At 49.8% G+C, this 19,757-nt stretch overlaps 1 protein-coding gene across 2 annotated transcripts in view; it reads right to left on the bottom strand.

The window, feature by feature from the left end:
- Nucleotides 1-19,757, bottom strand: part of LOC140392103 (calpain-5-like) — a 135,926-nt gene that overhangs the window by 99,866 nt on the left and 16,303 nt on the right. Inside the window, exons 1-2 of one of the 2 annotated variants that reach the window (XM_072477388.1) lie at nucleotides 19,269-19,454; nucleotides 746-919 (exon numbers count right to left, since the gene is read on the bottom strand). In XM_072477388.1, coding sequence (XP_072333489.1) covers nucleotides 746-910 — 165 coding nt within the window. In that variant the 5' untranslated portion in view covers nucleotides 911-919; nucleotides 19,269-19,454. Of the gene's footprint in view, nucleotides 1-745; nucleotides 920-19,268; nucleotides 19,455-19,757 lie in introns of those variants that run through there. The other variant, XM_072477387.1, reaches the window with a different exon arrangement.

A 19,757-nucleotide genomic window follows, 5' to 3' on the forward strand; every position in this document is an offset into this window, starting at 1 on the left:
TGAAAATACTTCGCCCATAACAACATGAAGAAGCTACATAATCCAGGGGGATATGGTAGCGTAGTGGTAAAGTTACCGAGCTAGTTCGAGGCAACTGGTGGAATTTAAATTTGATAAATAAATCTGAAACATGAATAACAAAATGACTATGAAATTAACATTGATTGCTGTAACAAAAACCATAAGACTCACTAATAAGGAAGAAAATCTAAAGTCCCTAGCTACATGTGACTCCAGACCCACAGCAATGTGGTTGACTCTTAACTGCTCCTCTGAGATGGCCCAGCAAGCCACTCAGTTCCAGGGCAAATAAGAATGGGCAACAAACACTGACCCAGCCAGTGACACCCACATCCCACGTAAGAATTAAAAAAAACACAGCTAAACTTTGTTTTGCCCATTACAGGACACCCATTCTCCCCCTGTTGTAACAATATACAACCCGAAACAGGAGGTTAATCATTGCCCAGGTTAATCATAGCAGAACATAGGAGTAGGCATTCAGCCTTTTTGCTCGTTCAATATCTCCATATTTTTCGATTCTGGATACCCTAACACAATGAAAATCTATCCACCTCTATCTTACACATTTAAAGTTGACGCAGTTTTCAGATGGAACACACATTTCTCGCACTAAAATGCATGCTACCCAAGGCTCGAAGTTTCCATTAGTCGATTGGTCATAGCCAAGTTAGCAAGTTGTCCTCTCCAACAACCCCCAGCACACAAACTGAAAACCACTCACCGTCGGGCGCTTCCACCGGACATTGGACAACAGCGCCGTCGTACAGAACAGCGATTCATCATCAGCGATGAACAAGGGGTCTTCGAAGAGCTGATTCCGCTTCTGGCACTCCCTCTTCAGAGCATTGAAATCTTGGTTTCCGAAAGGCTTCACCGAGTCGAACATCCTTCAAACCTGTCAAGGACAAGAAGACAAAATAAAGCAGACAATACACGAATGTCTACCAGACCTAATCCTTTCACAAACCATCTCCCAAATGAAACATCCTGAGAGAAAGGAGATATTTAACAGCTACAGGCACGTAGGAGGTGGAATTAATAAGATATGGTGACCTTATCAACATATTGCTGCCTATCTCCTAACTCGCTCCAAGTTCCATTCTGTCATCATTCCTGTCCTCATTGACTTTAGTGACTCCTGGATAAGCAGCACTTCCAATTTTAAAATTTTCATCCTAGTTTCCAAATTCTTCCATGGCCTTGTCATCCCTATTCCATCCTGAAGCCTCTCCCCCTCTCTGTCTCGATCCCCTCTTATAAAAGGGAATTATTTGTTGTATTGAAAATTTGAGTGATGGAACAGGCCTGTCGAACTGACAGGTTGCTTTTCCTAATATTCTCCATCAATGACTTTAAAAGGCATTCCGTACCAGCCTCCCCGAACAGGCGCCGGAATGTGGCGACTAGGGGCGTTTCACAGTAACTTCATTTGAAGCCCACTTGTGACAATAAGCGATTTTCATTTCATTTAACCAGATTTGTTGATAAGTGGGTTTGTCAGCAGCCTAAGCGGCAGCAGTGGTGGAGTAGTGGTATTGTTACTGGACCCGTCACCCAGAGGGCCAGGCAAACGCCCTGGGGACCCCAGTTCGAATCCCACCAGGACTGCTGGTGGATCACAGAATCCCTACAGAAGGAGGCCATTCAGCCCGTCATGTCTGCACTGACCCTCTGAAAGAGCACTCTACCGAAGCCCACTCCCCCGCCCTATCCCAATAACCCCTCAATCTAACCTACACATCTTTGACACTAAAGGGGCAATTTAGCGTGGCCAAGCCACCTGACCTGCATATATTTGGACTGTGGGAGGAAACCGGAGCACCCGGAGGAACCCCACGCAGACACGGGGAGAAAGTGCAAACTCCACACAGACTGTCACCCAGGGCTGGAATCGAACCCGGGTCCCTGGAGCTGTGAGGTAGCAGAGTGCTATTGACGTCAATGAAAAAATCTGTAAGCAAATGAAAATGAAATGAAAATCGCTTATTGTCACGAGTAGGCTTCAATGAAGTTACTGTGAAAAGCCCCTAGTCGCCACATTCCGGCGCCTGTTCGGGGAGGCTGGTACGGGAATTGAACCGCGTTGCTGGCCTGCCTTGGTCTGCTTTAAAAGCCAGCGATTTAGCCCAGTGAGCTAAACCATCTGAACATATAGGGAAATTAATAGAGGAAGTGAATGGATAAACCAAATTGGTTTTGAAATATAAATAACCTAATCCACTTTGGAAAGCTAGAAATAGTGGAGGGACAAAGAGACTTGTGTGGCCCAGGTGGATAGGAGGGGCATAGGAAAACACTAATAGAATTACGTCCAGATAATATATGTGCGACAGCGATACAAAGCATTGACTAGAGCATTGTGAGCACTTGGCACCACACCTTAGAATGGATAATAACAGCATTGGAGAAAGTGTTGGGTAGATTTTTCAGATGGTGACTCCCATGGGTAAATTATGGGGAGAGATTGTACACGCACACTCTGGTTGTACTCCCTGGAATTTGGAAGGTTGAGGAGAGATTCGATTGATGTTTCCAAGATATTAAGAGTTTCTGACTGATAGGGTAATAGGAACAATTATTTCTGCTGTTTGTAGTGTAGCTCTGGGGGACAAGAGTCTACAAATTAGCGTCAGACCTTTCAGAGTAAATTACAAAACATTTTTACAGCAAAGGGTTGTAGAAGTTTGGGATTCACTTCACCAATCAACAATTAATGCTGGGCGGCATGGCACAGTGGTTAGCACTGTTGCTTTACAGTGCCAGGGTCCCAGGTTCGAAACTCGGCTTGGGTCAGTGTCTGTGCATTCTCCCAGTGTGTGCGTGGGTTTCCTCCGGATGCTCCGGTTTCCTCTCACAAGTCCCCAAAGACGTGCTTGTTAGGTAATTTGGGCATTCTGAATTCTCCCTCGGTGTACCCGAACAGGTGCCGGAGTGTGGCAACTAGGGGCATTTCACAGGAACTTCATTGCAGTGTTAATGTGAGCCTACTTGTGACAATAATAAAGATTATTATTAAGATCTACTGTACATTTTTAATCAGAGATTGTTCAATTCTTGTTGTCCAAAGACATGAAGCGGGATTCTCCCGAATCCCCGTGATGGCCCGATGCCGGGGTACAAAGCGGCATGAACCACTCCGGCGCCGGGCCGACCGGAAGTTGCAGAATCCGCCGCACTCCCGGGGGCTAGGCCGGCGCCGGAGGGGTTGGCATTGCGGCAACCGCCGGCACGAGTTAGCACATGCGCAGAACTGCCGGCGTGGTTCCGCGCATGCGCAGACCGGCGGCATATTCTAGTGTCTGCACAGGGGGTGTCTTCTCCGCGCCGGCCATGGCGGAGCCCTACAGTGGCCAGCACGGAAGGAAGGAGTGCCTCCACGGCACAGGCCCGCCCGCAAATCGGTGAGCCCCGCACCCCCCTCCTCCGTGGACCGCACCAGCTGGCCTACCAGCCACGTCCCGCCGTGTGCGACCATGTCCAATCCACGGCGGCGGGACTGACCACAAACCGACGGCCGCTCGGCCCATCGGGGCCCGGAGAATTGCCGGGGTGGGGGGGGGGGGGGGGGCGCTGCCAATGGCCCCCGACTGGCGCGGCGTGATCCTCGCCCCCACCCGAAAACCGGTGCCGGAGAATACGGCAGCCGGCGTAACTGCGGTGGGGCGGGATTCACGCCGCCCCCCCGGGGATTCTCCGACCCAGCGGGGGGTCGGAGAATCCCGCCCATGACCTCACCCCTCCCTAGCTCTGTGTAGTAACCTACACGGTACCATGGCGACGACCATGATCTCGCTGTGGGGGTCATGTAATACGAGTTCCCCGGCTGAGGGGTGGAGGTCTAATTGTGGGACTCGTTAAAACCCAGCAATAAAATTCAGATAGGAAGGGAACTGGTATCTTTGGATGGTCCCGGGTAGGACTGGCTGTGCTCTCCCTGTGTGGCTTGCATTTACTTTTAGAATAAACCAATCTGCTTTGAACCTCTTCGGGGCTTCTGCGATTACAAAACTGGTGATGAGGGAAAGCAGAACTACAGGCTGGAATTCTGGGCATCTAGGCTATGGCTGAATCTCACTACAGAGGACCAAGGTCAGAACAGATTTTAAAATGCCGCACTTCGGAAGTTTCGATGCTTTCGGCGCGAGTCAGCAAAATGTGGCCAGTACGCTGAGTGGATACATTACGTTTTGGGGGCAAACTCCATTAAAGGAGATGACTGCCGAAAGGTGGTACTGCTGAGCGCCTGTGGGGTCCCTACCCCTTTAGCATCATCAAAAACCTGACCTTGCCTGCGGCCCCACATTCCAAAACATTTGACGAATTGGTGACACTCATGGCGGACAACTACCGAATTATCGGTAATTGTCCAGAGGTACCGGTTCAATATGGCCAGAGAACCGCGGGGGAGTTTTTGAGTCACAGAGTTTTTGGCACGCCCGCGCAAACAGGCCGAGCACTGCGATTATGGCTCACCCCTTCCGCATTTGCTGAGGGACCGCCTTGCATGCGGAATCAACACACGGTGACCCAACCCAAGTTGCGGGCTGAACCATTGTTGGATGTGGAGAGAGATCTCGCTCTCGCATGAAAACGCGAAGAAGGGAGTCCAGGAGCTCTAGGGCTTGCTAGAGATGGAGATAAATAGCGCTGGACTCTCCCCATTCAGGTGAACAACACCCCCTAAGAGGAGAGCCTCTGGGACTCAGACACTGCCCGAGCAATGTCGGAGTCAGACCCGCTGGCCGAGGGCCTGTGCAGCCCAGCGAGGTGTCTGCCCTGAGCCCCAGGGGGAGGACCCACAGCGGTGCCGCACCTGTAGTCAGAGGAACCATGGGGACCAGGAATGCCAGATCCGCCAACAAACGTGCCATCCTGGTAGGGACATGTGACCATCTAGAGCCAGAGCGTTACACCCGGTGCAGCCCAATGAGGACGAGTACATGCAGCTAACTGCATCGCCGCACCAAGAATGGCCCCCATTAAAGTCACCGCCCAGGCTAACGGCACCCACTTGAAATGGAGATTGACACCGGGCCTGCTGGCTCGGTAATAGGATGGCAGACGTAGCAGAAAATCCAAACAGGAATCCAACGCCTGGACCCAAGGCGCATTTGGCAACGTACAGGGGAGAACCGTGGCATTGCGGGCACGACGATGATGCCAGTTACCTATGGGCAGCAGTCCGTCCGTTTGCCATTGATAGTGATACAGGGGCCTGTTGGGCCGTGATTGGCTGCAGAGGTTCCACCTGGACTGGCAGCAGATTTTCAAGGTGGACACTGGGGGGATTGTACGAGGTCCTGGAGGAATACCCGGAGGTCTTCCAGGATGGTCTGAGAAAAATAAAGAGTGCCGTGGTTTATTCAGCAAACAAAAGTAAAGGCCGCAACGCAGCGAACAACACACAAGTCCCAGCATGTCTACCGATCAGGCCATGACCTCATTGCATGGCAGAACAGAGACTAAATGGCCTCCTCCTGTTCCCCCTATTCCAAGCCAGGGGACGAGGAAGCTGTATGCAACTCGAAGGGCTTTCGTTCAAATTACTTTCCATTTGAAGTCTCTCCAAACAGATTGATAGTGATACCATTAGCGGTGAAGCTGCATCGACTGATTTTGCAGCATCAATAAAAACAACTCCTCTCTCCTGCAAACAGACAGACTAATGACTCATTCGAATAACTAATGAAGGAAGATTTTGTCTGGAAGTGGTGGGGGTGGGGGAAATGCAGTGCTGAGAGACAGACAGGCGGACAAAGGGCACGTTTGGTTGATACTTTCATGAGATGGGTGTTTCACAAGCTGTGCAAGCATTTATTGTCCATCGCCAACTGCCCTTGAACGGAGTGCCTTGCATTTCAGGGAGCAGTTAAGAGTCAACCACGTTGCTGTGGGTCTGGAGTCACATGTTGGCCAGACCGGGTAAGGACGGCAGATTTCCTTCCTGAGAGGACGTTAGTGAACCAGATGGGTTTTTACAACAATCCACAATGTTTTATGGTTATTATTAGTGTTGTAAACACCACTAGTAACACATTGCATGCATTACAGTACTGCCCGTGTATTACAGGTACCACGATAAATCCCAGCCTGCTGGCTCCTCCCAGCAGGCAGCGTATAAAAGTGTGTGTTCTCCTGCACTGCTCCCATTCTGGTTCCAGCTACAGGAGGCACAACATCTTGTGCATTAAAGCCTCAGTTGTTTCACCATTCTCGTCTCGTGGTAACTGACGGTACATCAATTAGAATTTTAATTCCAGAATTCTTTTACTGAACTCAATTTTCATCGTTGCTGTGGTGGGATTCGAACCTGGGTCCCTGGAGAATTACCCTGGACCTCTGGGTTATTAGTCCAGTGACAATACCATTGTGCCACCGCCTTCCAATCAAAGCTTTCATTTATATAGCACTTTACATGACTTTCTAGGCAATCCAAAACACCTTGCAGCCAATGAAGTAAGGTTGGAAACTGTAGTCACTTATAACAGAGAAATATTGCAGCCAATTTCGACACAGAAAGCTCCCACAAATAGCAAGGAATTAGAGACCAGATGATCTAAACTGGTTTAGGATAAATATTGTTCAAGACATGGGAGAGAACTCCACCCTGTTCTTCTTCAAAAGAATGCCATGGATATTTCAAATCCACCTAAAACGGGCAGGATGGTTTAATGTTTCACCTGAGCGACAACACCTCTGGCAGTGCAGCACTCCCTCAGCACTGCACCGGAGTGTCAGCCTAGATTGTGAATTTAATCTCAGGAGAGGGGCTTGAAACCACAACTTGCTCATTCCTATGCCCATTTGATCTTCCATCTTGCAACTTTGAGCTTTTATAATCCTCCTATTGGCACCCTTGGAGGCGGCACAGACAAGGGGTAGCCCAATTTCAGGCCTGCCTATCTAGGCATTGCAGCATCCCAAACAGCATGTCCTGGGGGGAGTTTAGGGAATGGATTCCTCATGGAACCCAATGGGTTGATTTCTCCACAAAAATATCAAATGAGATCAACCTCTAACAAAGACAATTCAATACTGGAAATGTTTTAAAATAATTATATGGGATGTGAAGTAGCTTTTGCCATCCCTATTGCCCTTCCAACCCTGCCTGAGCGGCCTGCTCAGCTATTTCAGAGGAGAGTAAAGAGCCATCCACATTGCTTTGGATCTGGGATCACATGTGGGCCCAGACGAAGTAAGGAAGGCAGATTTCCTTCCCTAAAGGGCATTAATGAACTGAATGGGTGTATCAAACAACAAATCTCGGTCATCATTGCCGAGACAGGGGGCGGGATTCTCTGATCCTGAGGCTAAGTGTTGACGCCGTCGGAAACGCCTTCGCGTTCCCCGACGGCGTCAACACGGCCCCAGGATCAGCAATTCGGCGCTGGAGCGGTTCACTGATCCAGCCCTGGAATGGGTGGCAGGGGAATGTGTGCTTGCGCAGTGGGTCCGGCGCGAACCCGCGCAGTCCCACCGGCGCCATTTCTGCGCATGCGCAGTGTCTCCCTTGTCCGCACCGGCCCCGACCCAACATGGCGCAGGAGTACAGGGGCCGCCGCGGAAGAAAGGAGGCCAGGAGACAGAAAGGCAGTCCCGCCGATCGGTGGGTCCCGATCGCGGGCCAGGCCATATTGGAGGCACCCCCCCCGGGTCGGACCCCCTCCCCTCCCCTCTCCTCTCCCCACCAGGCCACCACCTGAGAGCAGGTGTGGACGGCGCCGGCGGGACTCGGCGTTTCCACGACGGCCGCTTGGCCCATCCCGGCCCGTGACCGGCGCCGCGCCAACCAATGGCGCCGTTTCTTCGCTCTGCAGAGAATCCTGCCCGAGTTTTCAATTTCAGATGTGTTCATCAGATTTGAAGTTTGTCAGGCACCATGGTGGGATTTGAACCCATTCCCCTCGAGCCTGGGCCTCTGGGTTACTAGACCGGTGACATTACCACTAGGTCGCCATCTCCCTTAAGTAAAAATCAGTAAACAAATATGTCACTGAACTCATGCGCAAATGCATGTTGACCAAGACACATTTGGTAAATCTAATTGACAGCAGAAAATATTAGGATGGATGTTTCCGTTTTTAGTGCAGTATTGCAGCAGGCGGGCAGGCGGCATTAAACCACTGCCCCAGTGGCCATTTTCCCCACCATTTCGTGAGGATTATCATAGAATTTACAGTGCAGAAGGAGGCCATTCGGCCCATCGAGTCTGAACCGGCTCTTGGAAAGAGCACCCTACTCAAGGTCCACACCGCCACCCTATCCCCATAACCCAGTAAACCCACCCAACACTAAGGGCAACTTTGGACACTAAGGGTAATTTATCACGGCCAATCCACCTAATCTGCACGTCTTTGGATTGTGGGAGGAAACCGGAACACCCGGAGGAAACCCACGCACACACGGGGAGGATGTGCAGACTCCGCACAGACAGTGACCCAAGCCGGATTCGAACCTGGGACCCTGGAGCTGTGAAGCAATTGTGCTATCCACAATGCTACCGTGCTCTGGACTCTGAAAGAAACTCCAAGGGGCAAGTCCCATGGTGCCACGTTGGTGGGGTACGCACTGATTGAGCGCCCTCTGCTAGCAACTTTACAAAGATTGGGGCACAATGTTCAAAGGCTGTTCCGATACACAAAAGTAAAAACAGAAACCGTTCCCCCCCACCTCAAACTGGCACTGCCCCCCTGCCCCACGGGAGTGGGGATTATCAGGCACAGAGGCCTGATAATTAGATTAAAATTTATTCTAATGAGGTTCCCAACATTGAATGTCGTAAATCCCATCTAGTCACTGGCAGGAACAATCGTGACGGGGCATCTGGCCAGTTTGGCCCACTGCCATTCACGCCCGATGGGAACGGGAGCACAAAGTCCCTGCCTGAGGGTGGAACAGCATTTTCACAGTGGGGAAGGGGTCAGGCTGAGATGGCACCTTGTACAGGGCGCTCGAAACAGAAATAGTCTAAGATTGTCTCCACTAACATTAGTGGGATTTAGGTTCATCATCTCGCCGGGTTTTTCTACTATCAGGTCCTTGGACAAGCAGCAAAAAGTCAGGAATAATAAGTTAACCTTGACGTCCGAGCTGAAGTGAAGGGTTGCCATTGCTGGCAGCCTTGGGAATGGGCAGCATACGGACTCCAATGTGAAAAGCAGAGACAGAGAAGTTGAATGTTGGAGAAGATCCAGTATTTATCTCTTGGTTCAACTGCAAAGTTATCAAAGAATAGAAGGAAGGAAGAGGCGTGGGTATAGGGATGACTCCAATGAAAAAGAAATTGACCTTTCTTTGCAAAATAAGTAGGTTTGTGTCAAATTGAACTCACAGGAAATAAACTTCAAAGCCAACAATACCCAACGCAAAGCGAGGTAGAGAAAGAGTTTTTGTATTGTTTTCCTTGCGATTTACGGCAGTGTTCACCGTCCATACTTATTGCCATTAAACCAAAGCCCTGTTGCCTCCTCGGGTGGGTACAAAAGACCCCACAGGGCTACATTTGTTATGGGCCAGGGTTTAGAGAACCCCAAAGTGTATCATGGAGTTCACCTGACCCACAACTTTTAATAGATTGTGGTATGGGGAGCACACGGCCCACTCTACAGGTGTGGTACAGCAGAAATGGAAAAGTATTTTTTAAAGCAAAACAATGTTTTTTCTATGAACTCAAGTTAACCTTTTTAAACATACAGTGAACATCTTAGCAACCATCAATTGAAATACAACCCCCAAAGAATACAACACTAAGTAATCCTTAATAACTTCCCAAACAACATCCAGAAGACAAAAGAAACACCTTTTAACAGAAGCACATTAGGTTTCCATTCACTACTGAGGACATTTATAATTCTGAATTCACCAAATGATCAAGAGATCGTCTTTTCGTGGCAGAGAGAACAGCAGTACACCTGCTCTGTCTGGCTTCAGCTCCAACACTGAAAACTAAACTAAAACACACCCTGCAGCAAACAGCCTAAAACGAAAGTAAAAAGCTGACAGACAGCCCAGCTCCACCCACACTCTGACATCACTGCAGTAACATGAGCAGCCAAACATTTCTTAAAGCGACATTCTCATGACACTTTGAGGAAGAGTAAAGGAGTAACTAACCCTAACCCTAAAAGAGTAACTAACCCTAACCCTAATCCGTACGGACTGGCCAATACCTAACCCTCAGCTAAATAAACTAAAATAAAAATTGGTCACATTCTGCCTTGTGTGAGTATTGGCTGCTACATGTCCCCACTTGTATCAGAATTCAAAAGTAAAAGTACTTAATTGGCTGTGAAACACTTGGAGATCTCTTGAGGTTACAGAATAGAATTATAGGGTGCGTTCTAACCATTCGGGGTGGGATTAGAGGGTTTGTTCTACGTGCTACCCCACTATCTAACGCCACTGTTTTTGTTTGAAATCGGGCCTCAATGGGGCACGCCCTGCCGAGGCGGACCTCACCGGTGCAGGAAGAGATCGGGGTGTGATCTGTTGACCCCCCCCTGATGTGACCTCCAGAGCTGCGCCCCAATTCCTCAACTCACCTGTTAGAGAATCCCGGAGACCCCCGCTCCACACCTCTAACGGACAGGGCACCCCCAGGCCGGATCCCCGGGGAAAATGCCGATTTAGCACCTCGGCTTTGCCAGCCTGGCACCCTGGCAGTGCCCCTGCCAGCATGGCACTGCCAGGGTGCCCAGGTGGCAGAGTCAGTTGGCACTTCCAGGGTACCAGGCTGGCTTTTTCAAGGTGCCCGGTGGCATCAGCAGTGCCAGGGTGCGAGGCTGCCCAAATACCAGCCACCCGGGGGCCTCCAATCGCCTGGGAGACCCCCCCCAAATGCCGTTCTGCCTTGTGGGGAGCAGTGCTGAACGGCGCCTGGCTGAGGTCTCCTCGGTCAGGCAGGTAGATCCCGGGAGCCAATTCGGCAGGACGTGGGCAGAGGTAAGTGAGTTGTTATCTGAAATCTCATTAGACGCTCGGGAATGCCAGGAGAGGCATCTTCTGGGATCTACCAGCCGCAACCTTTCCCGATTCCGACGGGACACGGCCGGCAAATTGTGCCCACAGATTGGTTACAGTCGCGGAGGAAGCCACTCAGCCCATTGAGCCATGCCAGCTCTCAACAAGACAGCCAGCCTCACCCCCTCCACATTCTTCCTCCATAGCTCTGCACGTGTTTCCCTTCAGATGCTTATCCAGTTCCTTTTTGAAAGCCATGATTGAATCTGCTGCCACCACCTTTTCAGGTAATGCATCCCAGATCCTAACCGCTTATGGTGTTCACTCTTATGCCAATTACTTTCGATCAGTCTCCTCTGGTAAAGAACTATAACCATACAAACCTGGGACAAGTGTGTTTGAAAGGTCTCGCCATGCTTAATATCAACTGTGACACTGCACAAGAGCTAGATTTTCCTCAATAATTGTGCATTTGTACAGAAAACGGCAAGAAAAACATTTGTTAAATTAAAAAATTCAAATTGTGTCTCACTATTGATTTGGATTTCATGTATCTTTATTTTTACATTATGGCCAGGGACCTCGATAGCTGGAAGTGGCCCTGGGCCTCTCTGAACCTCTGAGAGGGACTGGCCCTAAACGATGTTGGGCTGGGTTCTCCGCCCCCCCCCCCCCCAGCCGCGTGTTTCTTGGCGGCTCGCCGTTCGCAGGCGGCGGGATTCTCTGCTCTCGCTGCTGTCAGTGGGATTTCCCATTGAAGCCGCCCCACACCAGGAAACCCATGAGAGGGGCTGCACTGTCGTCAGGAACATTTCAGCCCAACGGCCAGAGAGGTCCAGCCGTTTATACAGATAAAGGTCTTTTTTCGTTCTTATAACTCTGAATTAATCCAGACATCGCTCCAAGGACAACTGCTTTTCGGTTATGCTGCTACAATGGAAGGTGCCTCCCGGTCTCATAGCACCCTCCAGCTACAAACCTCCCACTCTTTGTACCTCTCACCTCTTTTAAGATATTCCACTTCCTATTCCTTTGACAATCTACAAGATGCACTGCAGCAACTCCCCAAGCCTCCTTCAATCACCTTCCAAACTGGAACCCCACCACCTGGAGGTTCCCCTCCCAGTCACTCACCATCCTGACTCGGAAATATAATCGGCCGTTCATTCACTGTCACTGGGTCAAAATCCTGGAACTCCCTCCCTAACAGCACAGTGGGTGTACCTACCCCACATGGACTGCAGCGGTTCAAGAAGGTGACTCACCACCACCTTCTCAAGGGGAAATTATAATAATAATATATAATAATCTTTATTGTCACAAGTAGGCTTACATTAACACTGCAATGAAGTTACTGCGTAAAGCCCCTAGTCGCCACATTCCGGCGCCTGTTCGGGTACAGAGGGAGAGATCAGAATGTCCAAATTTTAGGCACTAAATGTTGGCCTAGCCAGGGACATTCACCTGCCATGAGAGAATGTATAAAAATAGCTTTAGTCACCTGTCCTAAAATGTTAAAGGCTCTGTAGAATTTCAACTTGTTTACCATAACTTTATTGTTGGATTTGCTATTGGATTAAGACATCGGTTTTCCCCACCACAGCCACCCTTCCCCCACCCACAGGCAAACTGGATTGGAGCAAATGGACTTCCCCATTGTGCTAATACTCATATAAAACATTGCACCTGTCTGAAAGGGAAACAAACTATTCATCTCCAGAAGATTAACATTGTTGAGCTCAGGTGGGTGGGGAGGCTATACTTTGTCAACAAAACCAAATTATGTTTAAGAATCAAATAATAAGCCAAAGTATGCTCAGCAAGGGTGGCGGCGGATGTGTGAGAGATTAACTCCATCTTCAATTGAAAGGTCAGGCCATCCAAGGAATCAGACCCTTGCTGGCCAACTGCCCACTCCTCCACCCAAAAAGCAAGGGTCTTCCAATAGGTGAACAGGGTCAAAAACTAAATGATCAATCAGACATGATCTTGTCATCATATAACCTGACATTACTATTTCAGAATCTGCCACTTTCAATATCTTGTTACCACCTGGGGTTGAACCAGCTAAATAAATACTGTGGGTACTAAGACTGGGGTGTAATGGGGAGAGTAACTCACCGCCTGACTCGCCAAAGCCTGGCCACCACCTACAAGGCGCAAGACAGGAGTGTGATGGAATACTCTCCACTTGCCTGGATGAGTGCAGCTCCAACAACACTCAAGAAACTCAACACCATTCAGGGTAAAGCATCCCACTGGATTGCTACCCCTTCCACCACCTTCAACATTCATTCCCCCGCCATCGATGCACATTGTGTACCATCTGCAGGATGCACTGCAGCAACCCGCCAAGGTTCCTTCGACAGCACCCTCCAAACCGATGACTTCTACCATCTAGAAGGACACGGGTAGATGCACCACCACCTGCAAATTCCACTCCAAATGACACATCACCCCCAACTCGGAAATATATTGGCGTTCCTTTACTGTCACCGGAACAAATAGCTGGAACTCCCTGCCTAACAGCACTGTGGGTGTACCTACACCACATGGACCACAGCAGTTCAAGGTGGCGGCTCACCACCACCTTCTCAGGGGCAATTAGGAATGGGCAATGAATGCTGATGTTGTCTTTCCCGGATAGAACGAGGAAAAACATTTGTCATGGTTGAAGTCGTTTAAAAATCCACATCTCAAAAAAATGTGTCGTTTTCAGCACTGAATTTAGAATTTCCACCCAAGGGCATATCTGAATAGTAAAAAAATTGATTGCAGAATTCTCTGTCGGCGGGATCTCCGGTCCCCCGGCAGCGCACCCACGCTGGTGGGTTCCCCGGCGGCGTGGGGTGGCCACAATGTGGAACCCCATCGCTGGCTGCGGGAACGGAGAATCCCGCTGCCGCGGGGGGGGGGGGGGGCACACCGTGTCGGAAAACGGAACTGGCAGGACGGAGAACCCTGCCCTGAGAGTATTGGGAAGCATTCCAGGAAAACTTTGATTACGACATTTCTTTGGCTAGCTATCTGACACTTGGGAGTTACTCTTTCAGGCTGAGGTTAATCCTGTGGGGGTGGTGATACGTTAAGATGAAACACCTCAGAGGAACTTCAGTGAATCTACCTCCAGATGCAGTTCATTAATTTGTGATTAAGCTCCTTCAGCTGTGATAATCCTGGAGAAGGGCAGAAACTCAGAAATGCAGGGCGCGATTTAAAGTGTCATTTTGCGCGAGTTTGAGTGCGGCACGGTGGCGCAGCGGTTAGCACTGCTGCTTCATGAGCCCCGGGTCACCGTCTGTGTGGAGTTTGCACATTCGCCCCTTCCTGCATGGGTCTCACCCCCACAACCCAAAGATGTGCCGAGTAGGTGCATTGACCACGCTAAATTGCACCTCCTGTTCCCATGTCCATTCCAACCTTTCCCGTGTTAAACTAAATGGTGCCATTTTAAAGGGGGGGTGGGGGCAGGGATAGAGAGATAGAAAGAGAGAGAGAGGTTTTGGAGGTGGCAGGTGAAATTGCGAAGATTTAAAAAAGGAACCCATGGAATCCTTGGCTCTATTAATAGATACATAGAGAACGGGGAAAAAACAAGGAAGTTATGCTGAATCTTTATACAATACTGGTTTGACCAGAGGTGACATTTAAAGAATATGCAATAGATTGTTGTGATCCTCACTAAGGCTCCTTTGACAGACAGCTCCTCCTTCAACACCATAATCCCAGCCAAGCTCATATCAATGCTCCAAAACTGAGGACTTGGCTCCCCACTCTGCAACTGGATCCTCGATTTTCTGACCAACAATCAATAAGAATGAACAACAACACCTCCTCCACAATAGTCCTCAACACCGGCGCCCCGCAAGGCTGCGTACTTAGCCCCCTACTCTACTCCCTGTACACACACGACTGCGTGGCAAAACTTGGTTCCAACTCCATCTACACGTTTGCTGACGATATGACCATAGTGGGCCGGATCTCGAATAACGATGAGTCAGAATACAGGAGGGAGATCGAGAACCTAGCGGAGTGGTGCAGCGACAACAATCTCTCCCTCAATGCCAGCAAAACTAAAGAGCTGGTCATTGACTTCAGGAAGCAAAGTACTGTACACACCCCTGTCAGCATCAACGGGGCCGGACGTGGAGTTGGTTAGCAGTTTCAAATTCCTAGGGGTGCACATCTCCAAAAATCTGCCCTGGTCCACCCACGTCGACGCTACCACCAAGAAAGCACAACAGCGCCTATACTTCCCCAGGAAAGTCCCAAGTGACTTGGAGGGGATCCTCTAGGTGGTGGTGCTCCCATGTATCTGCTGCCTGTGTCCTGCTAGATGAGAATGGTGGTGGGTTTTGGAAGGTTGGATTGGATTTGTTTATTGTCACGTGTACGGAGGTACAGTGAAAAGTATTTTTCTGCGAGCAGCTCAACAGATCATTAAGTACATGGGAAGAAAAGGGAAGAAAAGAAAATACATAATAGGGCAACACAAAGTACACAATGTAACTGCATATCACCGGCATCGGATGGAGCATACGGGGTGTAGTGTTAATGAGGTCAGTCCATAAGAGGGTCATTTAGGAGTCTGGTAACAGCGGGGAAGAAGCTGTTTTTGAGTCTGTTCGTGCGTGTTCTCAGACTTCTGTATCTCCTGCCCGATGGAAGAAGTTGGAAGAGTGAGTAAGCCGGGTGGGAGGGGTCTTTGATTATGCTGCCCGCTTTCCCCAGGCAGCGGGAGGTGTAGATGGAGTCAATGGATGGGAGGCAGGTTCGTGTGATGGGCTGGGCTGTGTTCACGACTCTCTGAAGTTTCTTGCAGTCCTGGGCCGAGCAGCTGCCATACCAGGCTGGGAAACCCCTTATTCCGAAACCAACACCGAGTTCCAGATTCCTCAGCCAAGGGGAGCAGCCGCCTGGCATCAGCCACGGCGAGCCCACCGAAGACCTTCCCCCAGTTCCATAAAACCATCTTTCATTCTTCTGAACTCAAGAGAATGTGTGTGGGCCCATTCTGCTCAATCTCTACACGATCAATACAAGGCAGGTGTTGAAAGGACTTCCCCCATTATAGAAGCAGCATCTATAGGAATCCAAGCGGAGACATCACAACGCTTTCTTTGAGGACAGCTTTACAATGAATGAGCAGAAAGCCAAACATCTCATGTCACTGCATTGACCTCTACCCTCGGGCATTGATTATTTACTATTGATGGATTATGTAGAAATACCCACTCCGAGTAGGTATTCAGGGAGCCCAGTGGTGCAGTCCACAGTGAAGATATGGAATCAGGTGAGGTGGCATTTTAGGGTGGAAGGGATGTAGGTGCTAAGGCCGCTATGCGTGAATCATGGGTTTGAGCCGGGGGGGTGGATGGATAGTGTATACAGGAGGTGGAGGGAAGTGGGGCTGGTCAAGGTGAGAATCTGTATTTGGAGGAAGGGTTCACAAGTCTGGAGGAGCTAAGGGAGAGGGCAGAGCTGCCGAGGGGGAGTGAGTTCAGGTATCTGCAGGTTAGGGACTTTGCGCGAAAGGTCTGGATGGGGTTCCCTAGGTTGCCGGGGTACACCCTGCTGGAGCGACTGCTGCTTCCGGTTGTGGAAGGGGAGGGAAGAATTGGGGATATATACAAGTGGCTGGGGGAGCAGGGAGGCGAGTGGGTGGTGAAGATCAAGGAGAAATGGGAAGCGGAGTTGGGAGGGGAGATCAATTGAGGAGCATGGAGTGAGGCACTGCGTGGGGTAAACGGGACCTCCTCTTGTGCAGGGGTGAGCCTGATACAGTTTAAGATGGTGCACAGGGTGCATATGAGTCGGGCGAGAATGAGTGGGCTCTTTCAGGGGGTAGCAGATGAGTGTGAGAGGTGTGGGCGGGGGTCAGCGAATCATGCGCACATATTTTGGGGTTGTGAAAAATTGGGAAGATTCTGGACGGGAGTGTTCACAGTCTTAACCAGGATAGTGGAGGAGGGAGTGGACCCGGACCCTTTGGTGGCGATATTTGGGGTTTCAGAGAAGCCGGAGCTCATGGGGAGGAGGAAGGCCGATGTCATGGCCTTTGCCTCTCTGATTGCACGGCGGCGAATTTTGCTGGAGTGGCGGTCGGCATCGCCACCGGGGGCAGCAGCTTGGTTGGTGGACCTGTACGACTTCCTGCGATTAGAGAAGATGAAGTAAGGGGCTCTTCAGGGGGGTTTGAGGAAAGGTAGGGGATGTTTGTGACCGTGTTTGAGGGGCGGTTCGTCGCGGGGGAGGGGGGAGGAGTGAAAAAGAGGGAAAATCTGTCCAGACTGTATAGTTGATTGTTGGGAAGCATGTTTCCCAAAGTGTTTATTTGCTGTAACTTGTTTTGATACATGTTTGTAATAAAATACATTTTTTTAAAAAGTACAAATACCCATTTGGCCAACAAGATCACAGAGTATTGTACTGCACATGAAGTACTTTGAGACATTGGTGAAGGACATTATAATAGTGGGATACGAATGCAGATCTTTAATTGAACATTATCATCCTCAATGTGGGGAAGGGTATATTTTGCAACAGCGGAAGTACAGCCCAGGGTGGCTTTTGCCGGAAGGTGGAAATCATTCACCATTAAGCAGCTGCTGCCCAAGGCGTTAGTTGTGGTTTTCTGCATCCTTGTTCAGTGATTTAAATGAGTAAAAACACCACCGAGTTAACATCTGGGGTCCCAGGAGAGTCAGCTGCGGATCAGTGGGTGACACTTCTGCCTCCCAATCGGAAGAGGTTTAGGGTTCAACGCCCACTTGAGGGCAAAGTCTGGGCTGATACTTGTCAGTGCGGTATTCAGGAGCCTGCTGGGGTCACTATCTTTCAGGTGCTGAAAACTGAGGCTCCCTCTCACATGATGTTAAAATTTGATAGGTATGGCGTGACCAGGGAGAGGCTGTGAACATATTCCTGAAATGAAGTTACTGTGAAAAGCCCCTAGTCGCCACATTCTGTTGTCTGTTCGGGGAGGCTGGTACGGGAATTGAACCGTGCTGCTGGCCTGCCTTGATCTGCTTTAGAAGCCAGCGATTTAGCCCAGTGTGCTAAACCAGCCCCTGGTCCTGAAGGGGAGGGAGAGCAAGGGAATGTGTTGGTTGAGGATAGAGAGAAAGACCAATTAAGGACTTTTGGAATGCAGGAACTGTTAGAATGGCGCACAGTCCATTCATGCACAGCAAGGTCCCACAAACAGCAATTTGATAATTATCAGATACCTAGCATTTAATTGTTAAGGCTTAGACATTGGTCAGGGCACCGTCTCCTATGAATTAAAGCTAGAAACCTATGCATGACATGAATAGTTATGATGCCACTGGACTCAACAGTTCCGTCATGCCGGACCGGACGTTATGTGGGTTATCTGCCATGCCTCTCCTCTCCGCTTCAGCTGCCAAATTCTGAAATGCAAAACTAAAACAGATCACAAGCTAGTGAATGACTCAGAGGCAGGAAGGTGTAGCCAGAATTACAGCACAGTACATTGCTTCCTATTTCAACCTCTTCAGAAACAATAATAATCTTTGAACCGAGGGCGGGATTCAGCGGTGAGCCAGCCGTCTGTTTCTCGGCTGCGCGCATTTCACTGGTGGTGGGATTATATCCTCCCGCCAGTTGTCAGTCGGTTTTCCCAAGGTAGCCACCCCACGCGGCCCCTGAAACCAGCTGACAGGAGCGTGGTGCCGGCGGGAAAACTGATACACAACAACCAGAGAATTCCGACCCGAGCCTTTGGGTAAAACGTTACCGAAATCATTTTGGCACCACAGAAACCCTGTTGCCATCTCAGAACCAGGGGATTGGAGATGTCGGGAATATTCCAATGTAAATCCATTGTTTGGTGCCTCGGAAGAGCATAGTTTCATTCAAGACCAAGGATGGTGTAACTAAATACTAGCGAGGCACACCGAGCTGGTCTAAAACCCTGCTGCCCATACTCTGTCTTGTCCCGAGCCCAGTTAACCCATCTTCCTTGCACCCGTTGGCTGACATTGGCTCCCAGTCCAGTGAGCACAAGGGCGATGGGCAATGGAATCACGTGTGTGAGTCAAAACACAGTTTTGGATAGGATTATGGAGTTTAGAATATGGAAGATCAAGAAGCACCTTTTTTAAAATTACGTCGGAGTGCACTGGTGGAGAGGTGGGGTGGTAGAAAATCTAGAATGTTCTAAGAGCATATGTGGGTTTCTGCAATGAATTTGTATTTCCCCAAGTATCAGTTGGGGGTAGGGTGGTTATGAATGAATACTACTATTCCTGATCCACTGTCACCTTCAGGGCAGCACGGTAGCACATGTGGCTAGCACTGTGGCTTCACAGCTCCAGGGTCCCAGGTTCGATTCCCGGCTGGGTCACTGTCTGTGCGGAGTCTGCACGTTCTCCCAGTGTCTGCGTGGGTTTCCTCCGGGTGCTCCGGTTTCCTCCTACAGTCCAAAGATGTGCAGGTTAGGTGGATTGGCCATGCTAAATTGCCCATAGTGACCAAAAAGGTTAGGTGGAGTTATTGGGTTATGGGGATAGGGTGGAAGTGAGGGCTTAAGTGGGTTGGCGCAGACTCGATGGGCTGAATGGCCTCCTTCTGCACTGTAGGTTATATGTTCTCCCCCTGATCCGGAAAGGGGAATCTGGATTTTCCCATTTGAAGCGTTTTCTGGAACACACCCATCTTCGACCCGTTCCTCTCAAATGGAAAGTTGAATTGTCAAGGCCAGGATACAAGGGCAGACCTGGTTTCCATAGTCTGATCAAAACTGCAAATAC

The sequence above is a fragment of the Scyliorhinus torazame genome, chromosome 15, assembly GCF_047496885.1.
Source record: "Scyliorhinus torazame isolate Kashiwa2021f chromosome 15, sScyTor2.1, whole genome shotgun sequence".
Taxonomy (NCBI): Eukaryota; Metazoa; Chordata; class Chondrichthyes; order Carcharhiniformes; family Scyliorhinidae; genus Scyliorhinus; species Scyliorhinus torazame.